We start from the raw sequence: 23,241 nt of genomic DNA, 5'->3' as shown, positions 1-23,241 counted from the left end.
ACACCTAAAAGTATGGCAAAATAGCTATTCTTGGCTAGTATATGATAGTAAACACAGTTATGTCTAAACCAAATGTAAACAGTTGAGAAAGAAATTAGATGCGTGTCAATATATTGGATTCAGTATAACCTTTTGCTTTTGGTCTTAAAGTGACAGCAGCCTAATATAGCCTACCTGTTGCCATCTCAACATGTTCTCCAACGAATACGCCTATATAGGTCGTTTGTCATTTCCCTGAAATACGACACATACGAGCGTTTACTAAAGTTGTGCCCCTACCGACAACAGGACACTTTCATTTTGATGCATTGTTCCCTTTTATCTGCGTCATATTTTGGGTTTTGCGTATCTCAATTGGCACAGCATTGCTATATGTAACAATATGCTATGGCGTTATTTTACTGTCAATTGTCGAGAGCACATTATTGTGACGCGAGAGCATATCAATGTAATGCGCGAGCGCAAATCTGTCCGCTCGCGCGCGGATTTCCTCTGCTCTCGCGCAAATCTGTCCGCTCGCGCGCGGATTTCCTTTGCTCTCGCGCAAATCTGGACGCGCGCGCTCAAATATACAGTGCTCTCTTATGAACTGCCTCTCCTCTCGCTCAGATATTGCGTGTGCACGCTCAAACTGTTTCCTGCGTGCTCAAACGTGTCCTGCGCGCTCAAACTGCACATGTGCGCTCACGAATCTCTCCGTGCTCTTGCAGAAATTAATTTGCTTTTGGATTAAATGCTGTCAAAAGTTATAAACCAATCAGAAGAGACGACTGATCCATGAAAATGCTACATGGAATCTTATTGGCTGAGAGTGAACTGCGCCTGGAATTCTTTCGACAAAGATATGTATTTTATTTATTCACAATTTAATAATATTTATCAAATGTAACCTAGTCTAACTGCATCACATTACAGGTCAAACCCCTATTTATCTAAACAAACAAACAAAAAATGTTTCTTAAAGTTATTGTGGTCATACGTTTTGTGTTGAAATTTTTAAAAAAAAAATAGGTAACATTTTACAATAAGGTTTTTATTTGTTAACATTAGTTAATGTATTATCTAACATGAACTAACAATGTGCAATACATTACTGTAATTATTAATCTTTGTTAACGTTAAAAATACAGCTGTTTGTTGGTTGTTTACTTCACAGTGCATTTAATAATGTTAACAAATACAACATTTGATTTTAATAACGTATTAGTAAATGTTGAAATTAACATTAACAAATATTAATAAATGCTGAAGAAGAGCAATTCATTATTAGTTAATGTTAACTAATGCAGTTAAATAATGTTAACGCAACCTTATTGTAAAGTATTACCAACAAACATCTTCTGATTTAAGACCGAACAAGATCAGGGTCAAATCGTCATTCCCTTAATACTTAATGTGGAGATCACATACCACCATAGTCAATTTCTTTTGAGGTCTGGTATAAAACATGACATACAAAAATACCTAAGCTCTTGTGTATGCACGATTAAGCAAAAGAACGTGATCTTATTCCTAAATGACAACGATTCGGTTATGTCTATTAAACCTTTTGAAATTACAATCATACCAGAATATTTAAACCTGCTTTGCATTGCTGCTGAAAGCAGTGGTCATGTAAGCTATATGTTTTAAACAGCTTCACAAAGTGTTTTCAACAACATACTATTGCTACATCTGTGTTGCAAACATTAAATAATAATGCAAGTATTGCAATAACAATTTATAGTCTGAATATACACTGATTTCAGCAATTAAAATAAGTAGCTAAATGAATGTTGAAACTAATGTTGTTACACTGTTCTGCCAGTAGGTGGTGACCAGTGACTGTTAAAATGTATTTGATGTATCAGAATGTATTTGATGTATCAGAATCATTAATTCCAGACCGCAAAAGAAATTGACTATAGTGGTATATGTGATCTCCACATTAAGTATTAAGGGAATGACGATTTGACCCTGATCTTGTTCGGTCTTAAATCAGAAGATGTTTGTTGGTAATACTTTACAATAAGGTTGCGTTAACATTATTTAACTGCATTAGTTAACATTAACTAATAATGAATTGCTCTTCTTCAGCATTTATTAATATTTGTTAATGTTAATTTCAACATTTACTAATACGTTATTAAAATCAAATGTTGTATTTGTTAACATTATTAAATGCACTGTGAAGTAAACAACAACAAACAGCTGTATTTTTAACGTTAACAAAGATTAATAATTACAGTAATGTATTGCACATTGTTAGTTCATGTTAGATAATACATTAACTAATGTTAACAAATAAAAACCTTATTGTAAAATGTTACCTATTTTTTTTAAAAAAATTTCAACACAAAACGTATGACCACAATAACTTTAAGAAACATTTTTTGTTTGTTTGTTTAGATAAATAGGGGTTTGACCTGTAATGTGATGCAGTTAGACTAGGTTACATTTGATAAATATTATTAAATTGTGAATAAATAAAATACATATCTTTGTCGAAAGAATTCCAGGCGCAGTTCACTCTCAGCCAATAAGATTCCATGTAGCATTTTCATGGATCAGTCGTCTCTTCTGATTGGTTTATAACTTTTGACAGCGTTTAATCCAAAAGCAAATTAATTTCTGCAAGAGCACGGAGAGATTCGTGAGCGCACATGTGCAGTTTGAGCGCGCAGGACACGTTTGAGCACGCAGGAAACAGTTTGAGCGTGCACACGCAATATCTGAGCGAGAGGAGAGGCAGTTCATAAGAGAGCACTGTATATTTGAGCGCGCGCGTCCAGATTTGCGCGAGAGCAGAGGAAATCCGCGCGCGAGCGGACAGATTTGCGCTCGCGCATTACATTGATATGCTCTCGCGTCACAATAATGTGCTCTCGACAATTGACAGTAAAATAACGCCATATATGCAATCATGTGATCGTGCGATCGCGGGTTCGATCCCAGGGAACGCATATGCTCATAAAGTGTATATGCACTTTAAATCACTAAGGGTAGGTTTAGGGATGGGGTGGGTGTAGTTGTTAATAAAAAAAATGAGTTTTGCTAAATGGAAATAGGACAAATGGTGTAAAAAGTCCACACATTGCATTTAAATTAACACACATTTTAATTGGTAACGACAGTCATACGTCATTTCTTGACAACAGAAGTAACACTGTCATTATTTTTACGCCAGCTAGAGGGCGCATGACTAAAAACGTAAATATAGGTCGTAATAAGGTGCTTGAAAAACGACCTATAGGGTTGTTTTTTTGGAGGACAGTCTGTGCCATCTGTGTCATTATTAGGGGTGGGAATCTTTAGTCACCTCACGATCCAATTCGATTCCGATTCTGGGAATCACGATCCGATTCCACTTTTCCGATGTACTGTACTTTTTTTTCTCATTAATTAATTAGTTTAAGGATTTAAAATCCTTACATTTGCATATCCTTACATAAGTAATTATAAGTAGACCTACTTTTTAAAATAATTACAAATTGAAAAAATTTAATTAAAACAATTGTACGTTTGATTGTTATATCATAGACAGCGGAAGATCTAATAAGTTCTGAGAATTTCAGAATCCAGAATCCTTAGAGAAAGAATCGCGATGCATCGATGGATCGATTTTTTCACCCCTAATCATTTTAGTTACCCCCAAATTTAAAAAAAAAATTCACTCACTGATCTTGACTGAATAATGTTTGAAACTTTAACAATGATTAATCTATTAATTTATACAGTGAAGATTATGCAATGCTATTTTACGTTTCATTATTCAATTTAAAAATGTACCTGTACCTGAATTACTGTTAGAAATACTGTTACTGAACAACGTGAAGCACTTAATTCTTAGCACTGTTCTCATTTTATTACTGTGTACTTGTATTCAATCATGTTTTAAATTTATATTAGTTAGGCTTATAGTTTTTGCTGTGGTATATAAGTTGGAGATTGGAATTTCAGTGGTATCTACAATTTGGTAGCTTATTTATCAGAATAATAGTGTAATTTCGTCATTGCTTAGTTCTCACCAAAGCTTGCTCTATTTTGCTGTAGATCAACCGTTACGCTGCCTCAGAAGTCTGTCCGAAATCTTTTTAGCGAGGTACCTTCTGCCTACAAAGTCAGTGTCTGATAAGGCATTTAGGCAACAAAGTCAGCTGCTTTGGACGCAACCAAAAACTAACACACACAGAAAAAAAACTAAACAGGACATTATCGTGACAACCATTTTGGGCAGAAGATGGTGTTTCCAATTTGTTTGGACTGTCACTGAATAATTTACTCATTACTAAAAGTAAATGAAATACTAGCCACTAAATTCATGAATTTGTAATGTTTTTTTATGATAAAAATGATGTACATTCACAAGGCACATTAGTAGCCTGAAGCACGGTTTCCTCACATCTTCAAGATCACAAGACTAGCCGCATACTAGTTTTTCTCTGTAACCCTGCTATCCAGAACAGAATAAATTAATCTTGGCTGATAGAGAATTTTTACATTTATATTGGCAAGTCGGTTATGTGTGTTGCTGCATCCGCAGTGCTAAACAGTAAAACAAACCAAAAACACTAGGTAACAGGTTCAGAGTGTAAAAAAAACCTAACATCTCCACAAATCCACATCTGTATTTTATTCTCTTGGACACAATAATGATGATTCTGATAGAACTTAGGCCATAAAAGGACATTATTATGTCCTCAGGTATTTACTTAGATTAATCACATATTTCACAAATTAAGCTGCTTTTAACATGCACCACTTGTTCGAAAAACAGTGTAGAGAGAAGAAGGAATTCAAGGCATCTCTTTTACCCTAAAGAAATCACATCAGACATACTAGAGAACTAAAACAGATGTTTTTCCACTCAATAAAGCAGCACCTCATCTCAACACGGTCTGAATACATTCTTCTAACAGTTTCAGAAGCCAGATCATTTCATGTCTCTCAGCTGAGTTCAGGGGTGTTTTGAGGTCGTGTGGATGAGCAGACATCTTCCTGCAGTGAAAAAAGCATGAGACACAAAGAGCAGCTTTGAGACCCCATGACTGCGGGAGTGTCCCGCAAACAGAAACATTAAGAGAACTACTCAAGCCAGATTTTGACCAAAGCTCTAATTTGTATTCTACTTGGAAAATAGATTAATGAACCTAGGATTAACTTCCTGTTTGTTCTCACCTCTAAGGGCAAATTCCAAATGGAAGGAAGCATCCCTATGCCCTACTCCCTTCGAGAAGGGCAGAGCCCTTGAAGTGGGGAATTTGGAGGGAACAGGGCACTTGCGTGCCATTATGTAGCAATTTGGAATGCACTTGGCGAAAGGGAGCAATGAAAGACAACGTAATTTCTTCATTCTCTATATCTATCTATCTATCTATCTATCTATCTATCTATCTATCTATCTATCTATCTATCTATATATATATATATATATATATACATATATATATATATATATATATATATATATATATATATATATATATATATAAATGTGTTATATATGTGTGTGTGTGTGTGTGTGTGAGTGTATTTCTCTGTTCTCAACTTTAAAACTTGCCGTCTCATCTTTGGACACTGCATTACTTAACACATTTCTTACCTATGAAACTTATTTAAACATAACATGACAAAAATGTGTGAAATATATCACAAAAAAAAAAAAAACAACTTGATTTGCTCTGCTTGTAAGTTAACTCAAACTCTCCCGCCATCTAGCTTTAAAATGAATCAAGAGTATTTGCTGGGTCACATGACCATAAATGATAAGTACTTCCTTGAAGTGACCATCGCATGTACCCTTCGCTAACGACCTTGTGGAAGGGTCCTTCGTGAAGGGATTCAGTTGTTCACTTTCGTTTGGAACACCCCCTCAAAATGGCGTCCCCCGTTTGGAATTTGCCCTAAATCTAATGGACACAAAAATTAAGGGCCCAATAAAACTGTGACTTTTTTATTACTTATTATTATTAATAATATTTAGTATTATTCTTTCCCATTTCTTTTTAAGAGGTTACTGATCAAGAAACTATTTAGCTTTAAAGGAATAGTTCACCCAAAAAAGAAAGTTGTCCCACGATTTACTCACCCTCAAGCCATCCTAGGTGTATATGACTATCTTCTTTCAGATGAGCATAATCGGAGATATATTTAAAAATATCCTTGCTCCTCCAAGCTTTATAATGGTTGTAAATAGGGGGCTACATATTTGAAGCAAAAATAAAATGCATCCATCCATAATAAAAGTAATCCATACGACTCCAGTGGGTTAATAAAGGCCTTTTGAAGCAAAGCAGATGTTTTTTTGTAAAAAAAATATCCATACTTATAATATATTTAGCAGACGACCGTACGTATACTGCGCAAGTCGACTTGACCCAAATAAGTAACCCCTGATGCGATGTATGACACAGGTTGTAGGAGTATCATAAGCTTAGACGTCTCTCAAGGTTCAAACAAATAGGGCGGGGCAACAAACTCAAGCTCCTCTTCTTTTATATCAAAATCCAAAATGACATTTCTCTTTAAAAATTTTTGATTTTAGACTTTTAATTTGTGACTGATGTTTTGTTTTGCTCTATTCCTCTGTGTTTCCACGTTCGCCATTGCGTCAGGTCAGAGGTTGCTCTTCCGCCGCAAACTGAGGTTCAGTATAGTCTGTCGGAAGCTAGTTGATTATAGTTAATAAAGTTTTAAATAAGGATATTTTTCTTACAAAAACCCATCACTTCGCTTCAGAAGACCTTTATTAACCCACTGGAGCCATATGGAATTACTTTTATTATGGATGGATGCATTTTATTTTTGCTTCAAAATGTGGCCCCCCATTCAAAACCATTATAAAGCTTGGAGGAGCAAGGATATTTTTAAATATATGTCCGACTGTGTTTGTCTGAAAGAAGATAGTCATATACACCTAGGATGGCTTGAGGGTGAGTAAATCATGGGATGATTTTATTTTTTGGGTGAACTATCCCTTTAATTTTTTATTCATTTTAGTACTTGAACTTCCACTTACTTTATTTCAGTTAGTTGCCAAGGCAGCATTTCTAATTTTCATTCAAGTCATTTTTTTTGTTTGTTTGTTTTTTTAGTTTATGTTTATCATCTAATATTTATCCATTCAGCTTTATTTAATTTAATGAAAACTAAGTAGTATGACTCTTGGAATTTTACACATTGTAACTCATGACATTTTATGTCTTAAATCAGTCTGCATTCCAGTAGCAGAACTATCTAAAGAATCCACCTAATGAGCCATGCTCCTATAATGACCCTACACAACTAATAACCATAACTCAGTAAAACACACTTAAATGTCAAGGCTAAGTACTTCAATGCTTAGAGATCATTGGTTTAACCTTTGCTACTGCTGCTTGTGGAGGAGAGGATATGGACAGAGGCTTCCAGACTATAACCAGTGACATATTATCATATATTATTATAATGTCTTAGAAGAAAAGGTTCTTAAAAGGGTTCTGTCAGTGTCAGGGACTTCATATACAACCTTTTAGGTGTTTCCATCATGGGATCATTTTATGGATGGTTTTAATTAATTAATTTTGTTTTTAAATTTTAGTGATTTAAAATTTGAAAAAACATGTTAAACAGAGTGTACTGTAGAGTGCACAAATGGTTTGAGATCATTCAATTTATTTCCACACTCTCTAAAGATTTCCAAAGAGAATTCAGCCAAGGAAATTACATGTTTGGCCCGAAGCATGGACACAGACTCTATAGACTGACTCTGATTTATAGTGTAAGTTTAACACATGTGCAGGGCTGTTCATGCCTTTGGGTTCAACACTAGTGATGGAGGCATCCAGCAGCCTCACAGACAGAAGCGTCACAGCAGAGTAATCATGTCTGGTTATAGGGTCACAGACACAGCTGAGCAGCAGGAGATGTGAGGCCAGATTCTGCTGGTGCTGTTCTATAAGAACTCTATGAACGGTGAATATGTCATCATTTACAACTTACCATCATGTCATTCCAAATATGTATGATTTTTATGGCTGCTCCCAAATAAAGATCAAGTCAATAGGGTTCAAATAATATACTGATTCTGAGACATTTTTAAAAATATCACCTTTTGTGCTCCACAGAATTAAGAAATTTATACAAGTTTGGAACAATATGGGTGAGTAAAGTATTCCTTTAACTAAGGCTTAAAGGGCATATTGCAGGTTAGAGCTTTAGTGATTCAATGTGTAGAAAAATAATGTATGAAATAGATTTTCTTGAAAAAACACGCATAAATACGCTACATAGGCTTCTGGAGTCGTTTTTTGTGAGAGAATTTTACTTCCGCATCTGAAAAATGCCAAATCGGACGTGACGTCACTGAAGGGAACGCGATCAATATAAACTATAGGAAAACAATGGATCGTAATGACAGTTCGGATGCTGAGGAAATTGTAAATGCTTATTTATACTCGTATAACTAATCACAGCCCTACAATTAGCCTGTTATGTGGTCAAGAGAGCAGGGACAGGCCAGAATTAGACAGAATAACGGACAAATTGAGCTGTTGTGTGAGGAGAACCAGTGGAGAACAGGGCCGAGACCGGTGTTAGCTAACGTTAGGTAACGACATGTGCTCAGATCACAATATTGTACAGATTATTATCATGAATCAGGCAATAGCAAAGCTATTGGTCATCTAGGAGTAGGCCTAACTGATTACTAATAACAGAAACGAATAAACCTTGATCAGGCGTATGTCACACGCGTTAATATCCGTCCACACTAACGTTACGTGATATAGCCGTTTCTCATCACGACTGATTTGGTAGTTAGCAAATGTAATAATCAAACACAAAACTTAAAATGTGCACCGTAAGTCTTCATCGAGCTGCATCTCTGACGGATCCGTGATCATGTCTCCCGCCGGCGGCCAAACATACAGTGTTAACTTACTGTATGTGTTTCATGTTATCCTTTATTCATTAATTCTGTGTTATGAGTTTATTCCGTGCCCAACTGATTGTGTGAGGATGTATGACGCCGTGATTATGTAGTTGTGTGAACGAATGTACAATTTTACATACATGCTAGAAATTATAAATTACCAGCACATCATTCAATTTTTGTGTGAGTGTGAGACTGATATGTGTACTTTTATTCAAGTGTTGATTGATTCAAGTAAAAACGGTGAAGAAGCATAGCGTGTGTAAGTTTAATTTAATATAATCTTTACAGAAGTAAAATGTTGAACTATCATACGCCAGGATTTTCCAGTTAAAATGAACTTTTTCAAATGCAGAAGTGCCCGTCTCTTCACCTGCACAAAACAAACCCCGGCACGGAAGATAGCAGCGTTTTTTCTTGTTATATCTCACAATGAAGTTTGTACTCCACAAACACAATAATTTACCATTACGACTACCGAAAACACACTTATAACTCACAATTGCATGTTATAAAGTCAGAAATGCAAGATATAAACTTGCAATTGCAAGAAACTAAGTAAAAATTGTGAAATAAAGTCGCAATTATTTTGTTTTTTATTGAGATATAAACAGTGGCGATACTTTTAAAATACTTTTAAAAATAATACTTTTTTCTCAAATTGAAACAAGACTTTATAACTCACAATTGCATTCAGAATTGCATAGGCTTAATTTATATTGTGACCACAAATCAAGAATTTGTTAAGAACAAGATATTGTGGCCATGAACTAAAAACTTGTTCCCATGAATTATTATTTGTTAACAAATTGGTAAAACATGGCCACGATTTAACTAAAACGAAGGAGCAAATTAGTACATGGTTTTAAGTTTAACACTGAAAACGTTATCGTACTTTGTCTACTGTTTAAACAGCATTATGGTAAAAATTGAACACTATGGCAACAGCTTTCTTACCTGTATGCGATGGCATTTTGCCGGGGGTTGGGCAGAACTGACGGAACTGCAGTTTCTTTCAGTTTTTTCCCTTGTTTGCTAAGAAGTATTTCCTACTAAATCAAGGCAGTATTTGACTCTGGTCAAGAAGTGTATCCCTTTTACAGTCTATGGTGTATCCATAGCAGACTGGTGGGAGTGGCCTTGGATAGCAACATGCTCAGTGCATTATGGGAGTTGAAGTTTTCCTACCTATAAGGCAAAAGGGAAGACGACAGCCTTTTTCTTAGTTTTCTCTAGGTAGCACCGATGTCAAAAAATAGTTTGCGTCTTTCTTCAACATAGGCATCAATTTGAAATTGAAAGCCCATTTTTCCAACAGTGAAGTACCCCTTTAACTAAAACAAGGGAGTGAGTTAGTAGGGGTTGCCCGTCTATGACGACCCCACAGGTGGGAATGAGAATCCTGTAAAGGTAATGATGCAATGATTCTGTAGTTACATGCTCGTTCAGCCTGATATCCATATCCAAAGTTGCTGTACTGAAATCAACACTATTCTGTCCAGGGAAACAGGCACGTCCCTATGGATTTACTCATGAACTGCTGAAAGAATACTGTCTAATTTATATGACCTCGCCCCATATTGTCAGTAAAGGGTGTTGGCCATAACAGATAAATGAGATAACACAAACTCCTCTCACACTGATAGTTAATAACAAAGCAAAGAGAATAACAACATGGACAGGAAGTGAAGGGCAGAGGATACATTAGTTATAAATCATGGTGGGAAGCGTTTCCTATTGGCTTTTTTAATTCGCTTTAGTTCTCACTCAGTTTTCATCTGACTTTGAGGAACCCTGACCAAGCAGTTTCAGGCCTGTTCATTAGGGCTCAGCTCAGACACGGAGTCTGATGAATCCTTTGAAGCTTCCCAGCATTCCTAAGCACATGTGGCAGAAATCAGCACTTCATAAGCAAGAGGAAAGGATGACAGTGGAGAAATAGTACGCATGCTGAGTTTCAAAGCAACATCAACAGGAACTGATGGGCCCATCACCTTCTCATTCAAGCCTGAGATTAATAATGCTCCATTTTGACTTTACCCTTAAGTGAAAGGGAAAACTTTATCATACTCAAATTTCACCACAACTGCACTGGTCATAAAAAGGCAATATGCAGTACCCAAAATACACAATAGGATTATACATACAATTACCACCACATTTTTTTCAGCTAAAAGCAGCTCATATCATATTTCAGGGAAGATATTTTCATTGTGCCAATAAAACAGCGCCTAATTTCATCTTCCCTGAACGTAGTGGTCATTTATGGGGTTTCAGACAGACCCATGTGAGTCACTAATGGAAGGGCATGTGTCATCCGATATGGGTAGGGCCTTTCATTCAGATTCCAGGAGCAACTGTCAGCCCACCCCTCATCTTGCTCCCTCTCCCTCTGGTGTAGTACATTACAGTAATTAAGTCTGCCGGCAGTTGTCTCTGCTCTTCTAGCTAAAGCCCCGGTCATGATGTATGTATCCTCTCAGTTTCACAGAGGGAAACAGGATTCTCAGTGCATGGATTATTAGGTTGTTTCACATATCAATACAGCTCACTGCATTCTTAAGAAATCAGTCAGGCAGAAATCTTCTGTGTACCGTTAATGTACCAATAAATCTTTTCATTTGACATGCTTAAAGTCAGCATGAAATGGAAATTCCTACACATCTATTTTCTGAATGCATCTTAATGATCTCATTAAGGATAATTTATCCATATTTGTAACTTTGTAATTTTTAATCAAAATATCACAACTAACGACAGACTATTTCACTCTATGGTGAAGTATGCCAGACTTTTTCAAAATTTTTGTCTGCTTAAACCCCGCTCCTTTCTTACAATCATCTGCACGCTTGTATTCAGATCTGCCTCCATCCAATCTACAACAGATGGATATAATTTTGTTTTTTTTTTTTTGGTTAATATTCCATTTTGTCGCAGATGTACATCACAATTATAGAAGAAATGATCTGTTGCTTTTCCATTACATCACAGCTATCATTTGTCTTTCTCAGTGTGGTTCATTGCACAAGCACTAACTTGCAAAATTCAATTTAATATACAATGTACTGAAATGTTCAATATTACTAGATTTGTATTGTTTGAAGCAAATATCAGCACAGCAACAGAATTTAAAGTTCAGAGTAATCAACAGAGAAATGCAGCATTGAAAAAAACAATCATAATTCAGTATGCAAATGAATGCAAGAAAGAAGACCAATCACAGTACAGTATGCACATTAGCAATACCCAAATCACTTTTTAGTGTATGAGACTTTTAAAAGAGCATCTGTATTTTTCCTTATTACAGTATCAACCTTATTTTGCAATTGTAGAAGAAAGCTATTTTCTGCGCATGTGCAAAACTTTCGATTCATTAGCCGCTGTATGTAAATAACTAGAAGAAAATGTGCAGTAAATGGTTAAACTATTTGTGCAGAAAAAGTGTTTATGATTATGAGAGTTAATTAAAATAAAATGACAACGAATACTAGTTTGCAATATCAAGCAAACAACTGGAAAATAAGGAGGATAGCTTAAAGTGGGGTTTCTCTCGCTAGTGTGCATGGAGGAAGAAATACAAAAATCTGGAGTGGAGATGGAGTGGAGTGATGCTATGCAGAGGGGAGATATCTGTAAATCCATTCCAATTATATACATGTACTTTTATTCAGTTCCTTGCTTCTTTAAACCCAAAGTACACTATTTTGGCTTGTTTTCGAACTATTTTCGTTGGCGGAGATGAAATATTAAAATAAATTAGCCTATTTCTGTATTCAGTTACTTGTTTTAGGACTTATGTTGTCACAATCGTTCTGTAGAGCTGAATATAAGCATGGCAGATTAGTAGCCTCGTGCCAATGACCGAAACACAGTAGTGGTTACAGTAGCCACCGCGATACTGTACACAAACACACATGTAGATGAATTGCATTTTTGGTCACTAAGTACCACAAAGATTAAAAAAGAGACATGCTGCTTCAAAATTAGCCATGTAAACAACTGCACTGAGTGTCAATGCCATGAAGGAGAAACCTATTTCTGTCAGCACTGGGGATATAGAGCGCATGTGTGCTGGATGCTGCTCACCGCTGGATGTCATACCGTTATCCGCTGACCGTAGCTACACACTACACCACAGCAAAATATATACAATATAGCCCCAAAACGATCGGCGTTTTTTAACATTAACATTTTCAACAACCTTATTTCAAATATACCGTTTAATTGTGCCATAGGTAGGCAACGCATGAAAGCAAATCTCTGTATATTGCAACAGAAGAGCAGAGCTTGGGATGTTTTGCAGGTGTGGCTCCGTTCACTCATTATAAGGGCCAGCGACACACTGGCCTGCATTCTAAATGAAGAATAGTTGCTATACTTACTGCATAGTGTCCCAATGCTCTTTCCCTCAAATTTCAGGTTTAGTTCTCCCGTTTGTTTTTTATCAGAGGCGCAGCACCATCAGTGTCAGCCCTGTGTCTTCTCCCTGTGTGTGAGTAGTGAGACCGGGAGCTGCTGCTGCTGGCGTCCCTCCCCTGAATCTGCCCCTCTCTGCCTTATGATCAGTCCACCGCGATCCGGAAAAAAAAAAAAAACACTCCACGGACGTGTCAACGAGCTCTAAAGCGGATCCCTATGTAATATCTCTTTATGAACTTTCTGAGAGTGTCCGGGTTATCAGAGATCTGAGATTTGTATATATGCTCGTCTATAGATGTTTTATTTTAAGGATATTTGGCCCAGTGTGATAATTAATGGTGAGATTTGTCGTCCCCTCATGGACGTAGAAGGTACTACGAGTCCATGTAAACGTGTGTTGACATGATGTTGCAAATCATTTATTTATTTTTTTATTTTAAGTCAAGTCAAGTCATCTTCATCTATATAGCGCTTTTCACAATTCATATTGTTTCAAAGCAGCTTTACATTGACAATAGGAAAATTCTTATCGAGCTAAAGTTTTTTGATTGAATCATTTCTGTTGTAAAAAAAAAAAAAAAATGTTAATTATTACGTTAGGGGCCGCTTAAAGGGTTAGTTCACCCAAAAATGAAAATTATGTCATTAATGACTCACCCTCATGCCGTTCCAAACCCGTAAGACCTCCGTTCATCTTCGGAACACAGTTTAAGATATTTTAGATTTAGTCCGAGAGCTTTCTGTCCCTCCATTGAAAATGTATGTACGGTAGACTGTCCGTGTCCAGAAAGGTAATAAAAACATCATCAAAGTAGTTCATGTGACATTAGTGGGTTAGTTAGAAGTTTTTGAAGCATCGAAAATACATTTTGGTCCAAAAATAACAAAAACTACGACTTTATTCAGCATTGTATTCTCTTCCGGGTCTGTTGTCAATCCGGGTTCACGACTCCGCAGTGATGCTGCTGAGGTAAGACGCTGCTGACGTGTTATCCGGTGCGCCTGAGCTTCGTTTACAGTCTGAGGGAGACGCACGCTGTATTCAAGCTATTCTACATTGTTTGTATTTTGGTATTGCTATATTTTTTAAAATGGTGCGTAGGTGTGCATGTCGCGGATGTCCTAATCGCCAAAAACAATGACGTAAAAGTGCATTACCAATGCCGACAGATGAAAGGATTCAATGGAATCAATTCAGTGGAATCAATTCAATGGAAAGGATTCCGGAAGAGAATACAATGCTGAATAAAGTCGTAGTTTTGGTTATTTTTGGACCAAAATGTATTTTCGATGCTTCAAAAACTTCTAACTAACCCACTGATGTCACATGGACTACTTTGAGTCACAGTCTCACAGTCTACCGTATATACATTTTCCATGAAGGGACAGAAAGCTCTCGGACTAAATCTAAAATATCTTAAACTGTGTTCCGAAGATGAACAGAGGTCTTACAGGTTTGGAACGACATGAGGATGAGTCATTAATGACATAATTTTCCTACTGAAAACCGAATACCTTTAATGCATTCTTGCCATTCATTTACGTGTTTAGTCTAATGAGATTCTGTCGAAGTTACATCAAAACTCTCAATTTGGCATTTAAAAATGTATTCACTATAAAAAAATATATTTCTTTTGCCTTTGGATTTTTCTCCATTCACTGCATTGTCTGTTCTGAATGTTGTTTAAATACAATTTTTATTTATTTAAATAATTTCTTTTGACACAGCTGCTTGATTTTTTGTATAGACAAAACATGATTCTTGTTCATGTAACCTCTTTAACCTCTTCATTGTTCATTAAAAAGTCAATTACAGTAACATAATCTAATGTGCACTTGTGCTGCAAAATGATTTGAAAAGAAGATTATTCTTCATGAGTCATGACATATCAACTTTTCAACCCTTTAATTAAAGGGTTGAAAAGTTGTGTAAGTGCATGTACAGAACTTTTCATAATTATTAAAGGTGCAATATGTAATATTTTTGCAGTAAAAACCACTAGGCCAGTGTTATATGTTTTGTTCACTTGAGTACTTACATATCTCTAATGTTTCCAACTATTTGTAAATCGTGAGAAAATTGCAATTTTAACCAAGGCTCCGGGACGTGTGAGGAGTCGCCTGTCAATTGCATTATACCAGCCTTAACCCTCGGTTTCCGGTTTTATTTTGTAGAAACCATGGAAACACCAAAGACGCTTTAATATATTACACATTTTAACAGACAAGGGAACAACTGTTTTGATATATTTATAGACAGAAAACTAATTGTTGTTTTATAGCTCAACACGTTTAGTCTTATTGTTTAAATCTAATTTTTTTTATTTTTTGTGAGTACCATGCTTTACCATGCCTCAGAGAAAAACACCCACAGTACTCATTCCTGCTCTGCTTCATACTACAGAAACGTTAATAATTGCATCCATGAACATGATTTCTTCCTGAGTCCCATCCCTATTCTTTTGCACCGTCCGTTGAGGTGAAGACCACATGTCCCAAGATTAAAACTTGGCATCATCAAGCCACGCCTTTGTTTTGAATAGGCCTCTAGCGACCTCTAGCAGACAGAATTCTTACATACTGCACCTTTAATGTATGTATCCCTTGCACTGTATCTGATATGCACAACTAAATATAGGGAATATATCTAAATATGTATATGTAATAATATATATGATCTTATTTTATAAATTTTATCTTTCCTATTTTTAAATTAAGTAAAAAAAATATATATATATTTAATAATAAATCATTAAAAAAAAAAAACATTTTTATGGTTATTTTTGATTTTCTAAAATAGCAGTCATTATTTTATTCATGTTATTGTTTACATTGAGGATAATTAGACATGAGTTATGTTATTTTCAGATTATATTATGCCAGTATGACACGATATGACAATCTGTGGTGTGCTTCTTTCAGCTGACACTGCAGCTGCGTTGTGTGTTTGGCAGGCAGCCTGTAGATGGAGTACATTACCAGCTCTTGCTGTACATTTACTGCCATAGAAATTTACCATGGCCATTGGACTCTGTTATAGGAATCTGAATTAATTTTGAAATGGGTAATAAATCATTGAAGATGCATAAAATCAATTAAATATATAAGCTCAGCACAATTTTGTCCTCTTTTTCTTCAAAAAAAGAGCGAACACTGTCAGAAATATTCACATATGTTCTAGTCGAACGCAGTTTCACTGAATCTCTTTTGTTAAAAGCATTTAAATGACAAATCAGTGACTTATTGAGCTTGTTTAACACCGTGGACATTTTTCTCAGGCAAATCTCGCCTTTTTGAAGGATTCATTTCCAGCCCACACAGCTCCACCCTGATGCTCCTACAGCCAGTCCTCACGCAGACTCTTCGGCAGCCTGCACACGGAGCCGCCTCACTGGCCTGCCAGTTGCCGTGGTAACTTGACATGTCTCCATTTGCTCTGATCAATGGAAATGTTGCCGTCGCAGGGGATTGGAGCGCTGCCAGCTCTCTTGGAGTGCAACGTAAATCCCTCTCTCCCTCTCTCTCGCTCCAAGACAGGGAAGACACAAAAGAAAAAATGGTGGCAGGGGAAGTGGTGGGGTGGTGTAATGCCATCTGGGTGGTTTCTTGGCTTCTGTGGTCAGGGTTAAATGATCGCTCATGAGGCAAATCATTTCATTTGAGTGCACTGATTCTGTAATAACAAAACAATCAGTCTGAGTGTCACTCCTGCTATATGGAATAAGGGATTTTCCTCAAAAGATCAGCCTTCCAGATTTTGCTGAGTGTAAATTTCTGTCAGGAGGAGAGGGGGTTCAAATGGCTGTGGCATCAATGTGTGTACTGCGGAAGAGGATTTAATTTCAGCATGATGCTATCTGTCATGACAAACCTTGAGGAACCGTGAGCAGTGTGAAGAAAACCATTTTTGAAGTCAGATTTAAGGCATTGTTTGTTCTCTAATAGATCTGTGAAACTTGACCACAGTGAATTTTAACATGACATGCTTAAAGGCACGATATGTAAGATTTTTGGGTTGTGCTTTATTTTACAGTATGTGCACTTATGTGTACTTTCAGCGTACTTACCTAACCTCTTGTCAGGGGAGGCACAGCCTACCCAAAATTTTGAGGAGAAAATGGGAGAAGGATGATTTAATGTTAAAGGTGCCGTAGAATATAAGTCTAAGGTGTCCCCTGAATGTGTCTGTGAAGTTTCAGCTCAAAATACCCCATAGATTTTTTTAAATTAATTTTTTTAACTGCCTATTTTGGGGCATCATTAAATATGAGCCGATTTAGGCTGCGGCCCCTTTAAATGCTCACGCTCCCTGCCCACGGAGCTCGCGCTTGCCTTGAACAGCATAAACAAAGTTCACACAGCTAATATAACCCTCAAAATGGATCTTTAAAATCTTTGTGTTCGTCATGCAACATGTCTAATCGCGTAAGTATGGTATTTATTTGGATGTTTACATTTGATTCTGAATGAGTTTGATAGTGCTCCGTGGCTAAAGCTAACATTACACACTGTTGGAGAATTTATTTATAAAGAATGAAGTTGTGTTTATGAATTAGACTGCAAGTGTTTAAAAAATGAAAATAACGACAGTCTTGTCTCCGTGAATACAGTAAGAAACGATGGTAACTTTAACCACATTTAACAGTACAATAGCAACATGCTAACAAAACATTTAGAAAGACAATTTACAAATATCACTAAAAATAACATGATATCATGGATCATGTCAGTTATTATTGCTCCATCTGCCATTTTTCGCTGTTGTCCTTGCTTGCTTACCTAGTCTGATGATTCTGCTGTGCACATCCAGACATCCTGCCCTTGTCTAATGCTTGAACATGAGCTGGCATATGAAAATATTGGGGGCGTACAGCCCGTACACCCCGACTGTTACGTAACAGTTGTGAATTTGTGAATTTTTTAAGCATCAAAGTGGTAGTTACAAAGGCAGTCAATGGAAGGAAATCTGACAACATTCTGTCATCAAAAAGATCTTTATTTGTGTTCTGAAGATGAACCAAAGTCTTATGGGTTTAGAATGGTGAGTGATTCATTTTGGGGTGAACTAACCCTTTAAAGAGCCACAAAACAGTATTTATTGTTTACATTTCTTTAAAAATTACAAAATTTGAAATTTGACACTTTGATGCTTATTTGGTGTTCAAGAATAATAAAAAAAAATTTCTTATTATTAGCATTGTTGAAAACATAATATTTTTGTAGAAATCATTATACTTTTTTCAGGATTCTTTGAAAACTCAAAAGAACAGCATTTACTGTATTTGAATTATAAATCTTTTGTGATACTGTAAAAGTCTTTACTGCCACTTAATTTAAATTATCATTTTAATGCATCCTAGCTAAATAAAAGTGTTAATCTCTTACTGTTACCAAACTTTCGGTGTGACCCATTTTGAGGGCTCACCAGTCGAGAACTCTACAGTTCATAATGACCAGTTTTGCCAAGTAAAGTCCATACCTGTCTGAGTCATTAGCATTGAGAAGTGGTCCACAACTCAAAGCTCTGCAAAAAGTGTGACATTTAGCCTCCTGAGTTGGTGCGAGAGCCCAGTAAAAGTGCTTTGCAAAATAAAAGCTTTATCACCACAAGCAGCCAAAGCACCTGGAGATCAAAGGGCCACTGTCTTCATTAAAGCTCTTGAAAATTTAATTAACGTGAATTTAATCAGGGTGAGTAAACTGAATACCAGGAGGGGATGAGAGAAAGTCATCACCCACTATCTCCTCGGGTCTGCAGCAGACGACAGATTGCATTCTTCCTCTATTTATTTTGTACACATAAACATGATAAATCATTAGCTAAAAACAATTAAGAACTTGTATGTTGGTTTGTAGTTGGGTTGTTGAATTCGCAGGTACTATTTCTATTTATTTTCCTTTATTGTTGGACTCCTGCATAATTTGATTCATGAGGACAAGTTAGCTCCTGCCAACAGATGAAGAACAGGCTGATGAAATGAGAAATATTTTTTGGACTAAATATCCAAAACTCACTAGTAAATCATTTGATAAGAAACATTTCCAACCCATCTCTCATCCATCAAATGAAGAATTGAAAATGAATGAAGCAAAGTGACAGCTTTCAAATGAATAATATTTCTACATAACATTATTCCAGAGTCTTGTATTTCATTTTTCTTTAGTCTTTTGAAAAACAATTACATCAGATATCACATAATAAACCGAGCCATACACCTCACAGCTGAAAATAAAGGAAACTTTGTCAGTGCTCAAAATTCATTCCAACCTCTCATCTTTAAAAAGCATTCAATGTAATCAAATGAATTGAATGTCTATGTGATTGTGAGCCCAGACCTGCCCCTTGAAACACACATAGTTCTTATTAAAATGAAAAATTGCACCGCACTGGAGGCCCCCACTGCTCAACCCAGTCACCATAGCAACAGCCAGAGCTCTGTTTGTGCTTTTGCAGAGTTCACGATAGTTGCAGTGTATGGCGTGGGCACTGCTCATGTTTGGAAAGCGTATGTAGGCGTCAGAGTTGACTAGATGGAAGAAGCAAATACTGATGCCAGGTGAACCATCAGCTTTTTGAGAGGTTGCAACATCACACATAAAGACCTGAAACATTTTTACGTAAGCCAGCGTGTCTGTGCCTAATGATCATTTGGAATCAACTAAGAAATTATTTACTTGGGCATCCATTTTGGTACTTCCAATTCAACTATTAATTGTTATAATTACATTTACAGAACATTTATTCATTTAGCAGACTACATCTGCAGTCTGTTTGAAATGTAGCAGTGAAATACTGACATATCTTCAAAAATTAGTCCCTTTAAAATATTTTTTAGGTGGCTTGACATTCGTTTGGACTGACAGAAAGCTAATTGTTGATGCCTCTAGCGGAGAAAAAACACATCCTTTGTGCATCTCTGCAGTATTCACTGTGAGCATTGCATGGCAACGGTATAATTAAACCCCAGGTGTGGGATGCTGTCTAGGCATCATATATTTCATCATTTTTATTTCTTGGTAAAATCACTATAATCATAACTCAAAATATTTTCCTTTAATCCAAGTAATAACAATCTGTTACAAATGGTGTACTTTGCAGTAGCTGAAAAACCTTATATTTTTCTTCTCTTCCTGCCAATTATGAATGGTGACTTGTGACATCCTGCATCGGAAAGTTTCATATTCAAACTCATTTTATATTTAGGAATGCTTGCACTGCCAGTGCTTTGGTTTAATTTGCATTTAATTAGAATTTAAAGTATGACCTCAGCAAGTCTTACAAAATGCTCTAGGCTAAAAATTATCTCTGGTGGGGAGATTAAAAAATCCAGTTTAATGAGAAATCAAGAGGTTTAAAAATCAGGTCCCAAATGCAAGCATGTCATACTTGAATCAAACTTAAAAGCACAGCATTTTGCAGATCTGCAATATGTTTTATTGGTTAATGATTTTGGTTAATTACTGTAAATATTGAAGTGATCATTTAGACCTCAAGAGCCATTGTGCTTCTGGGAGCTTTCTTAGTGTAACATAATCAAATGCCACACAGATCTACACTCTACATCAACACACACACACACACACACACACACACACACACACACACACACACACACACACACACACACACACAGGTTTGTTTTTGTAAATTGTGGGGACATTCAATAGGCGTAATGGTTTTTATACTGTACAAACTGTACATTCTATCCCCTACACTACCACTACTTCTAAACCTACCCATCACAGAAAACTGCACATTTTTACTTTCTCACAAAAACTCATTCTGTATGATTTATAAGCCTTTTGAAAAATGGGGACATGGGGTAATGTCCTCATAAGTCAACCTCTCCTTGTAATACCTATGTCATACCCATGTCATTATACAAATTTGTGTCCTGATATGTCACAAACACACACACACACATGCACACACACACACACACATCCTTTTTTTACATTACTTTATGGGGTCCAAATGACCCCACTAAGATAGTATGATGAGGAATTTATGATGTTGTGGGGTCCTTTAGTCGGGCCCCACGAAGACAACATCTTAAAAATCATATATAAGAATGTGTGAAAAATCTTAAAAGTCATGGCCCTTCCTAGTATGGCCCTTCCCTATACACTATACCTACCGTGGGTACGGAAAGTATTCAGACCCCCTTAAATTTTTCACTCTTTGTTATATTGCAGCCATTTGCTAAAATTATTTAAGTTCATTTTTTTCCTCATTAATGTACATACAGCACCCCATATTGACAGAAAAACACAGAATTGTTGACATTTTTGCAGATTTATTAAAAAAGAAAAACTGAAATATCACATGGTCCTAAGTATTTTGCTCAGTATTTAGTAGAAGCACCCTTTTGATCTAATACAGCCATGAGTCTTTTTGGGAAAGATGCAACAAGTTTTTCACACCTGGATTTGGGGATCCTCTGCCATTCCTCCTTGCAGATCCTCTCCAGTTCTGTCAGGTTGGATGGTAAACGTTGGTGGGTAGCCATTTTTAGGTCTCTCCAGAGATGCTCAATTGGGTTTAAGTCAGGGCTCTGGCTGGGCCATTCAAGAACAGTCACGGAGTTGTTGTGAAGCCACTCCTTCATTATTTTAGCTGTGTGCTTAGGGTCATTGTCTTGTTGGAAGGTAAACCTTCGGCCCAGTCTGAGGTCCTGAGCACTCTGGAGAAGGTTTTCGTCCAGGATATCCCTGTACTTGGCCGCATTCATCTTTCCCTCGATTGCAACCAGTCGTCCTGTCCCTGCAACTGAAAAACAGCCCCACAGCATGATGCTGCCACCACCATGCTTCACTGTTGGGACTGTATTGGACAGGTGATGAGCAGTGCCTGGTTTTCTCCACACATACCGCTTAGAATTAAGGCCAAAAAGTTCTATTTTGGTCTCATCAAACCAGAGAATCTTATTTCTCACCATCTTGGAGTCCTTCAGGTGTTTTTTAGCAAACTCCATGCGGGCTTTCGTGTGTCTTGCACAGAGGAGAGGCTTCTGTCGGGCCACTCTGCCATAAAGCCCTGACTGGTGGAGGGCTGCAGTGATGGTTGACTTTCTACAACTTTCTCCCATCTCCCGACTGCATCTCTGGAGCTCAGCCACAGTGATCTTTGGGTTCTTCTTTACCTCTCTCACCAAGGCTCTTCTCCCCCGATAGCTCAGTTTGGCCAGACGGCCAGCTCTAGGAAGGGTTCTGGTCATCCCAAATGTCTTCCATTTAAGGATTATGAAGGCCACTGTGCTCTTAGGAACCTTAAGTGCAGCAGAAATTTTTTTGTAACCTTGGCCAGATCTGTGCCTTGCCACAATTCTGTCTCTGAGCTCTTCAGGCAGTTCTTTTTGACCTCATGATTCTCATTTGCTCTGACATGCACTGTGAGCTGTAAGGTCTTATATAGACAGGTGTGTGGCTTTCCTAATCAAGTCCAATCACTATAATCAAACACAGCTGGACTCAAATGAAGGTGTAGAACCATCTCAAGGATGATCAGAAGAAATGGACAGCACCTGAGTTAAATGGTTTAATGGTTCATGGTTTATTTTTTGAGCATTAATAAATTATAAGGTGGTCACATTTATCTTTTTCCAGCAAAATTCCACTGTGAAATGTGAAACTTTTAATGAAAATTTGCTACAAATTTGAGTAAACTTCATGCATCGCTACATTATTGCCAATGGGCCTACTTAACCCGTACAATTTTGCAGAAGTTTCGTGGCAATGCCTTTAGATTCTGTCACAATCACCTGTGAGAGTGCCCGTATTGCCACCAGAGGGCACTCCACCCTGGACTTTTGCCACACCATCAAGGACTTAATTTCCCATAGTTCATTGCCTGATCTAATCACCCATGATTGTTTACAACTGTGTCTCATTAGCTCATTACACCCTATATAAGCCTGGATCACTCATTCATT

At 36.8% G+C, this 23,241-nt stretch overlaps 2 protein-coding genes across 5 annotated transcripts in view; both read right to left on the bottom strand.

The window, feature by feature from the left end:
* Positions 1-13,611, bottom strand: part of palm1a (paralemmin 1a) — a 55,137-nt gene extending 41,526 nt beyond the window's left edge. For 2 of the 4 annotated variants that reach the window (XM_048172284.1, XM_048172282.1), the window contains exon 1: positions 13,273-13,609. In XM_048172284.1, coding sequence (XP_048028241.1) covers positions 13,273-13,277 — 5 coding nt within the window. In that variant the 5' untranslated portion in view covers positions 13,278-13,609. Of the gene's footprint in view, positions 1-13,272 lie in introns of all 4 variants that reach the window. The other 2 variants (XM_048172281.1, XM_048172285.1) reach the window with 2 other exon arrangements.
* magi1b (membrane associated guanylate kinase, WW and PDZ domain containing 1b) overlaps positions 1-23,241 on the bottom strand; it is a 1,153,738-nt gene that overhangs the window by 408,172 nt on the left and 722,325 nt on the right.

The sequence above is a fragment of the Megalobrama amblycephala genome, linkage group LG21 (genome assembly GCF_018812025.1).
Source record: "Megalobrama amblycephala isolate DHTTF-2021 linkage group LG21, ASM1881202v1, whole genome shotgun sequence".
NCBI classification, from domain to species: domain Eukaryota; kingdom Metazoa; phylum Chordata; class Actinopteri; order Cypriniformes; family Xenocyprididae; genus Megalobrama; species Megalobrama amblycephala.
Note: the sequence above shows the minus strand (reverse complement) of the source record. Positions and strands in the feature narration are given on the sequence as shown.